Source organism: Macaca mulatta, chromosome 2, assembly GCF_049350105.2.
Source record: "Macaca mulatta isolate MMU2019108-1 chromosome 2, T2T-MMU8v2.0, whole genome shotgun sequence".
NCBI classification, from domain to species: domain Eukaryota; kingdom Metazoa; phylum Chordata; class Mammalia; order Primates; family Cercopithecidae; genus Macaca; species Macaca mulatta.
The window spans coordinates 132,579,731-132,594,583 of record NC_133407.1 but is presented as its reverse complement, the minus strand read 5'-3'; the positions used below and the strand labels follow the sequence as shown (position 1 = coordinate 132,594,583).

Below are 14,853 nucleotides of genomic sequence, written 5' to 3'. Positions count from 1 at the left end.
ATACATACACATTCACTTATATACCTATTTCTATCTCCTACATCCTTTTTACATAAATGACAGTTTATTATTCACACTGTTTTATAACTTGTTTTATTTTCTTAGTAAAATATCCTGATGATCTCTAGTAAAACATAGAGGTTTTTGAAAAATCTCTTTTTGCAGTTTTATAATATTTCATTAGGTAAAGGATTTTCAGCTCTTTCTTATTGATGGATTATACACCTATTTCTGTCTCCTACATCCTTTTTACATAAGTGATAGTTTATTATTTATACTGTTTTATAACTTGTTTTATTTACTTAATAAAATATCCTGATGATCACTCTAGTAAACATAGAGGTTTTTAAAAAATATCTTTTTACAGTTTTAAAATAGTTTATTAGGTGAAGTATTTTCAGCTATTACTTATTGATGGATATTTGGGTTATTTTCAGTATTTTGCTATTATAAGTCATGCTATGGTCCATATATCCTTTGTGTTTCTGCTACTCTATTACTGAGATAGATAAAATATCAGTAATTTAAATTTGAAATACATTAGAATAATGGTACAGAAAAATTGTCGGAATGGGAGATAGAGCATATATGAGTTACCATCCATGAATCTATCACTTTTTACAAGTACTGTCAGTTTTATGTATTAGTGTTTTATTCTATTTCCATATATGTATTTTTCATAATTGATGTCTTACATATTATTTTATAGTTTTTCCATGTAATGGTAAATTAGAAATTTTTTTACGTTTTATACATTTATTGTAATTTTTAATGGTTATATTCATGTTGTATCAACATTTGCAAATATAGATTACTAGTGATGGAGATTTAGAATATTTCCAACTTTGTTTTTGCTAGCCTATTTAATACTGTAGGGAATATCCCTGTGTATTTACATATCTGCTTTCTTAGAGTAAATTCCCAAGACTAGGATGGCCAGATGAAAGGATATGAGAAGTTTGATGATTCTTTAAACATGTTATAATGTTTTCCAAAAAGGCTATGGTAGTTTATAATGTATGCTCCTGCATATGAGTGGAGCACCTAGCTTTTATAACCCATATAGCACCTATCACTTTCTGTCTGATGTGGCAAATATTTATGGATGCATTGTCTTTTCTCCAATATTGTATGGTAATGGCTGTGCCTTATATATATTTGTTTGTGTTTCTTTGCCTTAACAGAGTGCTTTTCTAAATAAGCACTGAATATACATACAGTTTTGGAATTGCTTGATCAATGAGAGGTGTGATAATCATATTAAAAGTTCACTGGAGAGTATGAAATATTATACATGAACAATGTCGACACAACACAAAATGTGTAGTTAGCGGGAAGTTATAGATAATACTGTACCATTGTTTGTGAATGTATTGTTTCTCCTCCTACAGGTGGGGGACCTTAGGCTTGCATTGCAGCGTACAGAACAAGCAGCTGCCAGAAAGGAGGATTATTTACGCCATGAGATCAGTGAACTTCAGCAGGTACTGTCACAGTTTTCCGAAACACAAATCCAAGAAGTATGTGTTTTTCTAGAAATAAAATAATTACTCAGCGGGATAATGTTCATGGAATTGAGAGGATTACTATCACACTTAGCATTTGCTGTATTTTTGGGGCTTGTGTGAATAAATCAGAATGGGCACCTTAAAAATATATACAAGGAAATTCCTTATTTTGTTTTATAGAAAATAATGTTATGATAGAGGCTGAGGCGGGTGGATCACCCGAGGTCAGGAGTTCAAGACCAGCCTGGCCAACATGGTGAACCCTCATCTCTACTAAAAATACAAAAATTAGCAGGGCATGGTGGTGCATTCCTGTAATCCCAGCTACTCTGGAGGCTGAGGCAGGAGAATCGCTTGAACCCAGGAGGCAGAGGGTGCAGTGAGCCAAGATCATGGCATTGTACTCCAGCCTGGGCAACAGAGCAAGACTCTGTCTCAAAATAAATAAATAAAATAAATAAATAAATAAATAAGTGCTTCTTCAAAAAACATTTCTAAGTTAGTCTTCAATTATCTAAAGGTTAAAAAAGAGTTCATCCAAACCTCTCAGTAGTTGCCTCCTCATCCAAATATTTCTAACTGTTTTTAAAAACAGAAACCTAAATTATATTTCCTCTCCTTTTTCCTGTGCATGTTGTAAATCACTGAAAATTAACAGAGGCATAGAAACCGGGAACTATTACCTGTCCCACAGTAACCAAAGCCTGACAATCACTAATAAGCCATTACAAATGGAAAAGCAATACTGAATATATATAACAGGCATAAGCCACCATGCCTGGCCAAAGAAGCACTTACTAAGATACTGTATTACACAGTCTAACTCTATTGGAAGGATCGAACAGTTAGAAAAATAATTAAGGGCTGGGCATGGTGGCTCATGCCTGTAATCCCAGTGCTTTGGGAGGCTGAAGCAGTCAGATTGCCTGAGCTCAGGAGTTTGAGGCCAGCCTGAGCAACATGATGAAACCTTGTCTCTACAAAAAAATACAAAAATTAGCCGGGCGTGGTGGCGTGTACCTGTAGTCCAAGCTACTTGGGAGGCTGAGGTGGGAGGATCGCTTGAGCCTAGGAGGTTGAGGCTACAGTGAACCAAGATTGTGCCACTGCACTCCAGCCTGCGTGACAGAGCAAGACCCCGTCTCTAAAATTAATAATAATAATAATTATTAAAAAGCAAATAATTTTCTCTTGGAAAAATAATTTTCCAGGAACTTCTCATAAAGTTTAGGTTTGCTAGTGTTTTTAATGTTTTTATTGCTGTCATTGGTAATGACTTGAGAATTTCATGATTCAGAGACTCCAGGAAGCAGAGAATCGAAACCAGGAACTGAGTCAAAGTGTTTCATCAACCACAAGACCATTGCTTCGACAAATAGAAAATTTGCAGGCAACCCTGGGATCCCAGACATCGTCGTGGGAGAAATTAGAGAAGAATCTTTCTGATAGGCTTGGTAACTGCTTTAGTTTTTATGCTCGATGCAGAAGCCCTTCCATCTTGTTTATAGAATTAGAATAATAGTATGAAATTGAAATTTGTTTGATCTGATAGTTACATTTTGTATCTAATATGTAGATTTTTATGTTTTCTCTTTTTCTACATGTATTTTTAATACCTTTATTATGTCTGTTTCAAACCATTTTTTCCCATTACACAATGTTATCAGATACTGGCTAAAGTACTTCCATGTCAGTCTCTCATTCATTTTTTTTTTTTTTTTTTTTGAGACGGAGTCTCCCTGTGTCGCCCAGGCTGGAGTACAGTGGCGCGATCTCGGCTCACTGCAAGCTCTGCCTCCCAGGTTCACACAATTCTCCTGCCTCAGCCTCCCAAATAGATGGGACTACAGGCATCTGCCACCACACCTGGCTAATTTTTTGTATTTTTAGTAGACTGCTGCACTCGATTTTTTTCTTGTCCATTGCTAAATCTGACCCCTTTGAAGCTTGTCTGCCATAGTATAGGAGGTAGAGATCAGATCTGATTCTCATCACTGGTAGAATTCCAAGAGTGAAAATAGGTCTAAGGAGAGTCAAGATCGACCCTAGAAGAGAGATACTAGGGAGTCTTAAGATTCCATATTCTGGCAGGGCGCGGTGGCTCATACCTGTAATCCCAGCACTTTGGGAGGCCAAGGCGGGCGGATCACTTGAGGCCAGGAGTTCAAGACCAGCCTGGCCAACGTGATGAGACCCCGTCTCTACCAAAAATACAAAAATTAGCCAGGTGTCATGGCGCACGCCTGTAATCTCAGCTATTTGGGAGGCTGAGGCAAAGAATCACTTGAACCTGGGAAGCAGAGGCTGCAGTGAGTTGAGATCACACCACTGCACTCCAGCCTGGGTGACAAAGTGAAACTCCATCTCAAAAAAAAAAAAGATTCCATATTCTGCTTCTTTACAGTCATGCCCCAGGTTGCCCTTCTGTGATGTTAATAAAAAGAAAAGTATTGTTCTAAAATGTTTCCCTTCAAGCACAGACAGGTAGTGTATGTATATTATAGGTATCCCAGAAGCTAGCAAATTCATGAAAAATTCATGTATGCCTTCTATGCCTGACACTAACTGTAATTTGAGAAATCACAGTGTAGTGATAAAATCAGACCTGAATATGAGTCAGAAGACAGGGACTCAGTGTGTTTTGTTTTGAATCATTCAGCAAAACAGTGTGGAACAAGTCACTTACATTGTTCCAACTTTCTCTGTGCTATTCCTTGTGAAACAGAAGGGGTGAATTAGATTAGTGACTTTCAAATGGTATTCAGTGGACTGTTAGATACCTTTGGGGCTGCTGTCATGGTGAGAGGGAAGCCTGATAAATAAGATGCTGGGCTTCTCTGGCTGCTTTAATGAAAATAGGGCCTACTTTGTCTATCTTTTTTTATTGGAGTTCCATGAAAGATTTGGTCTAGCAAAAGATTCATCTACTTAAAAAAAAAAAATGTACTGAACTAGATAAACCTTCATATATATTTAAATTTATAGGTATAAATGTTAGGTCTGCCATTTATCTCTGACAGCTTTTGAGACCAATGTGATATGAAATATGAGACATCTGAAAATGATACCTTTTGAAATAAATATTTAGCAATAAATGAATGCTAGAAACTGGTACTTTTGTGGTTTTTAGACTGAAGTCTGCATACCCTCAGCAATGTGTGGTATTGTGCTAGCATATAGGCAAAGCCACAGGACAAACATAACCAAGGAGTGCTATTAAAAAGACCATAGATATGCTGTGGAGCGGAGTGTAAAATGTAAAATAGAGGTATTACTAGCTCTACTTTGGTGGAGAAAAAATATGATAATTCTTACCTAGGTTAAATCTCAGAATCTTACCAATTGCTCTTTTTTTAATTGAAATTTTTTATTGATATAATATAGATTCATGTGCAGTTATAAGAAATGATACAGAAAGGTCCTTTGTACACATTGCCTAATATCTCCAAGCATTAAAATTTTATAAAATTAACGTATAATATCACAACCATGGTATCGACATTGATACAATCCACTGATTTTATTGAGATTTGCAAAGTTTTATTGGTACTCATTTGTGTGTATGTATGTGTGTGTGTGTATTAAGTTCTGTACAACTTTACCACATATCCATTACCATAGTCAAGATATTGAACAGTTCCAACACTATTGAGTCCTTCCTGTTAGCTTTTTTTTCTTTTTTTCTAAGCTGAAGATAATCACTCTTAATGTTACCCTTTTGGAAACACACCTACCACTCTCTCAACCCTTCCTCCCTTGTCCCAAAACTCTGGCAATCACTCATCTGTCCTCCATTTCTAAAATTCTGTCATTTCAAAAATGTTACATAAATAAAATTATACAGTGTATGACATTTTGGGATTGGCTTTTTTCACTCAGTGTAATTCCCAGGAAGAGGTTAACACAGTTGTTTTTGTATCAGTAGTTCAGTCTTTTTATTGCTGAGTGTTATTCCATAGTATGTACCACGTTTATTTAACCATTCACTACACAAAGGACGTCCAGGCTGATTCCAGGCTCTGGCTATTACAGATAAAGCTACTGTGAATATTCACATACAGGTTTTAGTGTGAACCTAAGTTTTCATTTCTCTGGATAAATGCCCAAGTGTGCGATTGCCAAGTCATGTTTAGTGTTTTTAAGAAAATGCCAAACTGTTTCAAAGTGACTGTATAAGAGTAGTCTAGTTTCTTCACATCCTTGCCAACATTTTATGTTGTCCCTGTTTTTTCTTTTAGTTACTCAGATAGCATGTAGTCATATCTCATTATGATTTTAATTTGTATTTCCCTAATGGCTAATGTTATTGAACATCATTTTGTGTCCTTATTTTCCATTTATATATGCTCTGTGGTGAAATTTCGATGTCTTTTACCCATTTTCTAACTGGATTGTTATATATTCCTGATACTAGTCCTAGATATATGGTTTGCATTTATTTGCTCTCACTCTGTAGCTTGCGTTTTCATCCTCTTTACATAGATTTAAAAGTTGAAAATTTTGAGGAAGTTTGTCAGTTTTTCTTTCTATGGCTCTTGCTTTTTGTATCAAATCTGCCTTGCTGTAGATCCTGAAGACTTTCTCCTCTGTTTTTTCCTTAAAGTTTTATAATTTTATGTTTTACATTTAAGTCTATGATCCATTTTGAGTTAATTTTCATGAATGATGTGATGTGTAGGCTTTTTGTTTTTTCGCATATAGATGTCCAGTTGCTCCAGGATCATTTGTTGATCCACTACTCTTTTAATGCATGACTCCATTTTGAAATTAAAATACTTTTGGAAAAGAATGATAAAGCAAATATAAGTTAAGATTGGTTCATTGGTCTCAGTAGACAGTCCTGCCTTAGGCAATAAATAGTTATCAGTTTTAAGTGTGGCTACTTGCATCATTAAATGTTTGAAATCAGAATTGACTTGGTAGTTTGGTCTCTGGGCTATATGTGTATGTGATTTTTCTTTCTGTCCTATAATCAGGTGAATCCCAGACCTTGCTGGCAGCAGCAGTTGAAAGAGAACGTGCAGCTACAGAAGAACTTCTTGCTAACAAAATTCAGATGTCTTCCATGGAGTCACAGAATTCTCTCTTAAGACAGGAAAACAGTATATTTCAAGCCCAGCTAGAATCAGAGAAAAATAGGCTATGTAAGCTGGAGGATGAGAACAATAGGTGAGCATGGTTTCTGAGTGATATTTGTGGTAGTTCCATGACATCCTAAAGCACTTTTTTAAAGTATGTTGTTGGGCCGGGTGCAGTGGCTCACGCCTGTAATCCCAGTACTTTGGGAGGCCAAGGTGGGCGGATCACTTGAGGTCAGGAGGTGGAGACCAGCCTGGCCAACATGGTGAAACCTAAAAATAAAATTTGCCGGTTGTGGTGGCGTGTGCCTGTAATCCCAGCAACTTGGAGGCTGAGGCATGAAATCGCTTACACTCGGGAGGTGGAAGTTGCAGTGAGCCGAGATCCCGCCACTGCACTCCAGCCTGGGTGACAGAGTGAGACTCGGTCTCAAAAAATAAATAAATAAATAAAATTAAATAACTAAATAAACAAAGTATGTTGTTGGCTTTTAGCTTCAGAGTACCAAGAACTAAAAGTAATCAGCTACTTGGGAGGCTGAGGCAGGAGAATCGCTGGAACCTGGGAGGCGGAGGTTGCAGTAAGCAGAGATTGCACCATTGCACCCCAGCCTGGGCAGGAGAGCGAGACTCCGTCTCCAAAAAAAAAAAAAAGTAACAGGATATTATATATTACAGCAAGAAGTTAGTACTGGGCTTCATTGAATGTCATATAGGTTGTTGAGATTGTGTGACATGTTTTGTATTTATTTATTTTTCCAGGGAAAGGATTTGTACCTTTAATCAGATTTTTTAAAGGGGCCTGTAACACCACAAAATAGTTTTGAGACTACTCTTCGGAGTTACTTTTATATTACAAGGGTTTTAGTAGCATAATTTAAGTCTTTTCTAAATAAATTTCTGGGTTCTTGGAAACCATGGGCTATAAAATCCATCCATCTGAGATTATATTAAGGTAATGGTTAGTATTTTTTACCCTCTGTGTTCTTCCTTGGAAATTTTACTTTTTAAAAAAGTAGTCAAGTAAAAATGATTTCTAAAGTAAAATGTCTGAACTTTTATAAACACTTTCATAGAACTCCCTAATAGGCTTTGTGGAATCTGAGCATATTATAGGATGATGATACTCAAAATTATTTTTATAAAGTCTCTTTTTAAATGAAATCTTAACCCAGAGCACCAATAAATAAAATGCACAAAAGTGGAGCTTTTTCAGTTGTGGTTTGGTTTCTGAGTGAAACTCAGATGGGATCTGGAATACACTGTTGGAAAATCACTGATGTCAAGCTGGAAATAAAAATGATTTCTCAATATGTAGCTGGAGTTAATAAAGTACTGAGTTTTTAATAGTCTATACTGTCATCTTTTTCATTTTCTGTTTTTTTTTTTTAATTCTCTCTTGTTTAATAGGTACCAGGTTGAATTAGAAAACCTAAAAGATGAATATGTAAGAACACTTGAAGAGACAAGGAAAGAAAAGGTATTTCTCTTCGTGATCACTAACCTCTTAGGGCTTACATTAGAGAATGGTTGGGGATGGCAGCAAATTAATGAGACAACAAGATGAAATGGGTGATGCCACTGCTTTTGGAACTTAGTCTTTAGTAGTAAAACAAATATCAGTTTATACTTTATGCTTCTAACTTTGAGACTGACTTATCATGGTGTGAATTACTGTCACAGAAATTGTCTAACTTTATCTCTCTCCATTAGACACTGTTGAATAGTCAGTTAGAAATGGAAAGAATGAAAGTTGAACAAGAAAGGAAGAAAGCCATTTTTACTCAAGAAGCAATAAAAGAAAAGGTATTGAATTTTGTTTTTGTTTGTTGTGTAACCATTTAGTAGATGCTGTGATTAATCATTGCTTTTTAATTGTAGCTATGCTTTATAACAAGCTTGTCCAGCCTGTGGCCCTGGTTGGCATGTGGCCCAGGATGATTTTGAATGAAGCCCAACACAAATTCATAAACTTTCTTAAATCATCATGAGATTTTTTTTTCATGATTTTTTTTTTATTTTTTATTTCATCAGCTATTGTTAGTGTATTTTATGTGTGGCCCAAGACAATTCTTGTTCTTCAAATGAGGCCCAGGGAACCAAAAGATTGGACATCCCTGCTTTATAAGTATCATTTTTTTAATGTCTAAAAATCAATATAGTGATGAATTCTAGTATTATAATCAGTGTCCTGCTCAGAGTGGACCCAAAGTAATTTTGAGTTTATCCAAAGAGATCTATGATTTCTAGGACTTGAAATATAAAACCTCTTGCCATTTTTTTAAAATGAATTTAATTGCCTGTCACTGAAACCAGTGCACCTCATTTGGTCTATAGGCACTTAAGGAGTAAATCTGGCTTGTTTTCTTTCTGGTTAATGAGGGTAATTTTTCTGAAATGAGTTTTCTGAGGCTGGGCATGGTGACTCACATCTGTAATCCCAGCACTTTGAGAGGCTGAGGTGGGTGGATCACTTGAGGCCAAGAATTCAAGACCAGCTGGCCAACATGGTGAAACCCCGTCTCTACTAAAAATACAAAAATTAGCTAGGCATGGTGGCGTGTGCCTGTAATCCCAGCTACTCAGGAGGCAGAGGTGGGAGAATTGCTTGAACCCGGGAGGCGGAGGCTGCAGTGAGCTGAGATCGCATCACTGCACTCCAGCCTGGGCAACAGAGCGAGACTCTTTCTCAAAAAAAAAAATATATATATAAAATAAAATGAATTTTCCGTATTGAAAGAATTACCGTGTACTTGGAGTTAGCATAATATATTTAAACTGCTGACAGGTAAATTTAAATTACCTATTGAATTTATTTGGAGTTTTAAAAATACATTAAAAATAAAATGGATAAGCCAGAAATTTTATGGTTTGTAACACTCATTAGAAATTTTATGTTAAAAAAATAGGTTTAATTGATAGTATATTGTACAATATGAAACTTAACAGAAACATTCTCATTCCATTATAAAACCCAACAAATTACATTGTTGTAATAAATGGGTCCTGTGATGATCCAACCAAGTCTATCTACGGTTTTAATTAGTAAATATTGTACTTCTTTTTTTTTTTTGAGACTGAGTTTTACTCTTGTTGCCCAGACTGGAGTGCAATGGTGCTATCTTGGCTCACCACAACCTCCACCTCCCGGGTTCAAGCTATTCTTGTGCCTCAGCCTCCCAAGTAGCTGGGATTACAGGCATGCATCACCACGCCCAGCTAATTTTGTATTTTTAGTAGAGATGGGGTTTTTCCATGTTGATCAGGTTGGTCTTGAACTCCCAACCTCAGGTGATCCACCCTCCTTGGCCTCCCAAAGTGCTGGGATAACAGGCATGGGCCACCACGCCTGGCCAAATACTATCTTTCTGATAAGACTTCAGAAGCCATTTTATGGGGAAATTAGAATGAATCTTAAAAAAATTTTTTTTTCTTCTTTTGATTGTATTGAATTCCTTTGTAGTGTGGCTTTTTTAAAAGACTGAATCTTTGTTCTCGTTAACCCTGGGAAATGTGCTTGCTTTCTCTGCTTATCTCTTTGCTCTTTAATCTGAACAGAATTTTTTTTACTCCCTAAGGAACGCAAGCCATTTTCTGTTTCTAGCACTCCCACCATGTCACGCTCAAGTTCAATAAGTGGTGTTGATATGGCAGGACTACAGACATCTTTTCTGTCTCAGGTGATGTTTTATTTTTTATATGTGCTTAGTTCTTAGGATAATAATAAAGGAAATATGCAAATGGCAATATTGTCTGTCATCATGACCTTGCCATTCTGTAGGCAATTCATCTGAATACTTGTGGAGGAGTGCTAATTGTAGTGAGAGGAAATACATGAATGATTTTCTGCCTTTGAGAAGACATTTAAAGCAAAAATTGACAGAACCATTTTTGTTAGAACCTGGTAATGGAAGACAAGCTATAATAACTGAGTAACTGTGTAAACTTTCTTAATTAACATAGGATGAATCTCATGATCACTCATTTGGACCAATGTCTGTATCAGCAAATGGAAGCAATCTTTATGATGCTGTAAGGATGGGAGCAGGATCAAGCATTATTGAAAACCTACAGTCTCAGCTAAAGCTAAGGGAAGGGGAAATTACTCATTTACAGGTATTGGAAAAATTAAATTTGCTATAGAAGTAAATGAAGTTTTGAGTCCCAATAAATAGCACCCTTCATTGCCATCTGAATTCTGAGCAAATTGAGAAACAAGATGACGTAGTGGCATGTGAAGCCCAAAATGTATCACATATATCAGTGATAAAGGCTAAAAAGAGAAATTAGCTAAGGATAACAGCCAACTGAACCTGCTGATTGCCAGAATTAGGCAGTTTTGAGTGATCTGTCACAGGAAATACTGGGCTGGAGCAGGCCTCCCGTGTGTTACAACCTGCCTACATAAGACATAAGCATCTAGGAGCAGAGAATGCCTCCTCCTTTCAAGCAGCTGTTTCCCAACAGAATAAAGGGAAGTTGCTGAGCTGTGAATGCCTGTTCTATTCAGATTTACCTCTTAGATAAGTTGTGCCAACTACCCCGGGAAGGAAGGGATAAAGGGATGAGATGTTCGAACTGTAACACACTGTACATGGGAGGAAACAACAGGAGTTGTTGAGGGAGCATCCTTCCATCTTACCTTTTTGGCTTTTAAAAAACTTTATGCAGTCAGAAATGTTAAAATGTTTTACAGGTTGAGCTTCCCAGGTCAGAAATCTGAAATGCCCCCAAATCCAAAACTTTGAGTGCTGACATGCTGCTCAAAGGAAGTGCTCAAATGAGCATTTTGGATTTCCAGATTTGGGATGCTCAACCAGTAAGTACATAATACAATTATTCCATAATCTGAAAAAGAAAAAGAAATTTGAAACATTCCTGGTCTCAAGCATTTTGAATCAGGATACCTTTTTTCAGTGTTAAACACAATACACTCAGAAGTAGGTAAAAATTCAACTCCCATTATATACTTTCAGTTATATGAAAATATTACTCTATTAAAGAACTTGAATTGGCAAAAAGTAGATCAGACTAATCTTAATCCCAGATGTTTGTATAACCAGTACGCTATACAGGGACTTAATAAATTTCTTTGGTAGTGATGAAAGCTTCTGTCGATACAACCTACACAGGTGGGGCTACATTAAAGTATGTTTTTATTTCTCTGGGTTCTTGTAGTAATTTAGAATAACTGAAATATATGTCATTTCCTTAGATTAGAAAAATATACGGTTGAATATTTTCAAACAAAAAGTTGGATTTTCTTCTTTATCTCTCTTGCATAGTAAATCTTATAAATGGTATATCTCTCAGGAAAGTTGGCACCCTTTTTCTGCCACTGTTCCCTTAAGAAAGAGCTAGCTCAAGGTTGTATGTTAACATATCTATTTAAAAAAAAAACCCCATTAAATATTTTTATATTAGTGGGAATATTAAAAAAGATATGTTTTGATTTAAACTATTTTGTGGTAATGCTTCTCAGCTAGAAATTGGCAATCTAGAAAAAACTCGATCAATAATGGCTGAAGAACTAGTTAAATTAACAAATCAAAATGATGAACTTGAAGAGAAGGTGAAGGAGATACCCAAACTTAGAACTCAGCTAAGAGTAAGTATTCTTCACCTAAGGATGAGTCTAAGATATTTTAGTTCATTTACATTAAATCTCATGTTTTTAGTTTATAGTATGTGTTAGTGATTTCTTTGAAAATTAAAGAGTATTAATATTTGAGCAAAGAACTTTAAAATGAATCTTTTATCTTGCTTGTGTCTTTACATATTCAAAGTAATTTTCACAATCACATTTAGTCCCAGTATAGGAAAAGAACTAGATTTGGCTACGCTTCATTTATAACATTGAACTTTGTATGATCTTGGTAATATTCTATTGATTGATGTTATATGTATCATCACAATTGTCTTATCTGGATGTTAGAAGACACTGTTAAGCCATAAGTGAGAATATGTTTTCTTTTGATCTTTCCTGTGGGCTAAATGCCAGGTAATACTTACACCACCACGGAACAAAGAGACTAAATTTTATATCAGATGTGCTTACATTAATGGGAGAGAACTCATAAATGGGAAGAATTGTAGATTTAGTGAAGAGAGGGGGTAAAATTGATAGCCTTCTAGCTTGTTTTTTTTCTTTAATTCCTTTTTTTGCTATTTAGTTCAACATTGAAGTGTGAGTTTAATTTTTAAAAGAGATGAGTATATACTTTTATTTAAATTGTAGTGTTTTCATTGTTGACTCCTATGGCAATATAAACATTAAAGATGTTTTGTGTAGTTATTTTAAAAATTGTAAACAAATACATTTTGCAGGATTTGGATCAAAGATACAACACTATTCTGCAGATGTATGGAGAAAAAGCAGAAGAGGCGGAAGAACTTCGATTAGATCTCGAAGATGTAAAAAATATGTATAAAACTCAAATAGATGAACTTTTAAGACAAAGGCTCAGTTAACTTGTGAAAATTGAATTCCCGTCAAACTGAATGTAAACATTTAATATCTAAACATTTAATGTGGACTTCCAATAAATTCTTTTATAGAATTAGAAAATGGGATTTACTGTAGAGCATAAAAATTTTTTTTAAATTGTTTTACACTATATAGTAATATTTACAATTAAATTATTTTGTGCAATATTTGAACTTTATTTTTGAAACTATTCTTTAAAGATTTATTTTTTAAAGCATTCTTTTTTTTTTCCCTTGAATAGCACAGAGATTTATTACTTTATCCTCATATCAATATGGCTAGGGAAGAAGAGTGGTGTTCATATATGTATTATAGATATACAACTAGTTGTATCTATAATTTGTAAGTGTTTATATATATATTAAGAACATTTAAAGAGTAATGTTAACATACTGAAACTTTGAAATCTTTCACATTTAAATTTTCAACATATCTTAATTACTACTCATGAAAATGTACATTGTGTTAAAGTAAAAAATTATTACATCTATGGTCATTAAATTTTAAACTAATTTTTTTTTCCTTTAAAAGTAAGAGTAACACTGACACTGTCTGAAATTTAAAGAGTGAATGATTTAAACTTAAAAATAAAATTTTGGTCTGAAATTTTATTTCACCCAGCTTTCACAATTAAGTCTGTATAAAATGTGGTACCTTTTGGTACCTATCCAGAGAAACCTGTACATATTCAATGTTATCTAGATGTGATTGGATAATGGAGAAAATTTATAATGATTTTGCAGTGGCATCAATAACATTTAAATGATTTTGAAGAAGTATTATTTTACTACCCTATAAAATGAATCAAAAATAATAAAGTTCTTAACATAATTTGCTCTTTAAAAATTACCTGTTCATATTTTGTAAACCCATATTTTTAGCACATTAAAAATGAATGTTTGATATTACAGAATATTCATAACAAAATGGAAAAATTATAGGAATTAACTTAAATTTGACATTTTATAATTCTGTGTGATTTATCATTTTATTTTTTCTTGAAATTTCAAACACAAGGAAGGCATGGAATAGCTTTTAAAAATAGCTATGCTTTCTTCCAAGTGTTATTTTATTCAAAAAGGTAACCAGGCTGTGTTTTAAACCTGTGAAATATTTTGATGCATTTTATTACTGAAAGTTGTTTAACTGCCTTTACTTGCACATAAAAACTCTCATTTACGGCTGGGTGTCGTGGCTCACGCCTGTAATCCCAGCACTTTGGGAGGCCAAAGCAGGCGGATCACCTGATGTCAGGAGTTCAAGACCAGCATGACCAACAGTTTGGTGAAACCCCATCTCTACTAAAAATACAAAAATTATCCTGGCGTGGTGGTGTGTGCCTGTGATCCTAGCTACTCGGGAGGCTGAGGCAGGAGAATTGCTTGAACCTGGGAGGTGGAGGTTGCAATGAGCCAAGATTGCGCCACTGCACTCCAGCCTGGGCGACAGAGCAAGACTCCGTCTCAAAAAAAAAAGAAAAGAAAACTCATTTTTTAGATAAAATTAAAACACTGGTACTTCAGAGTATGAATACAAGTAAGACATCTTGAAGAATTTGGAGTTTTTCAGGGCAATTCAAATGACCTCATTTTTGTTCTTTTTGTATTCCAGACAGTGTTTCTGTCATTGGATCTCTGATTTGTAGCATTAATAAATATTCTTTCAGTGTGAGCCAGATTCATAAAATTAATTGTCTTCATTTTAGTGGTAAAAAGCAGTCTAATAGCTTTTTGTCAGCATGATTTTTTTTTTTTTGGTAATATTCAAGGGCAGAATGACA

The 14,853-nt window shown here is 35.0% G+C and overlaps 1 protein-coding gene across 4 annotated transcripts in view; it reads left to right on the top strand.

Moving 5' to 3' along the window:
- TMF1 (TATA element modulatory factor 1) overlaps positions 1 to 13,919 on the top strand; it is a 29,807-nt gene extending 15,888 nt beyond the window's left edge. For all 4 annotated transcript variants that reach the window (XM_015130429.3, XM_001088711.5, XM_077993316.1 and 1 more), the window contains exons 9-17: positions 1,392 to 1,484; positions 2,806 to 2,962; positions 6,485 to 6,677; positions 7,997 to 8,066; positions 8,300 to 8,392; positions 10,165 to 10,266; positions 10,550 to 10,702; positions 12,069 to 12,194; positions 12,914 to 13,919. In XM_015130429.3, coding sequence (XP_014985915.3) covers positions 1,392 to 1,484; positions 2,806 to 2,962; positions 6,485 to 6,677; positions 7,997 to 8,066; positions 8,300 to 8,392; positions 10,165 to 10,266; positions 10,550 to 10,702; positions 12,069 to 12,194; positions 12,914 to 13,057 — 1,131 coding nt within the window. In that variant the 3' untranslated portion in view covers positions 13,058 to 13,919. The remainder of the gene's footprint in view (positions 1 to 1,391; positions 1,485 to 2,805; positions 2,963 to 6,484; positions 6,678 to 7,996; positions 8,067 to 8,299; positions 8,393 to 10,164; positions 10,267 to 10,549; positions 10,703 to 12,068; positions 12,195 to 12,913) is intronic.
- Positions 13,920 to 14,853: the final 934 nt, after the last annotated feature.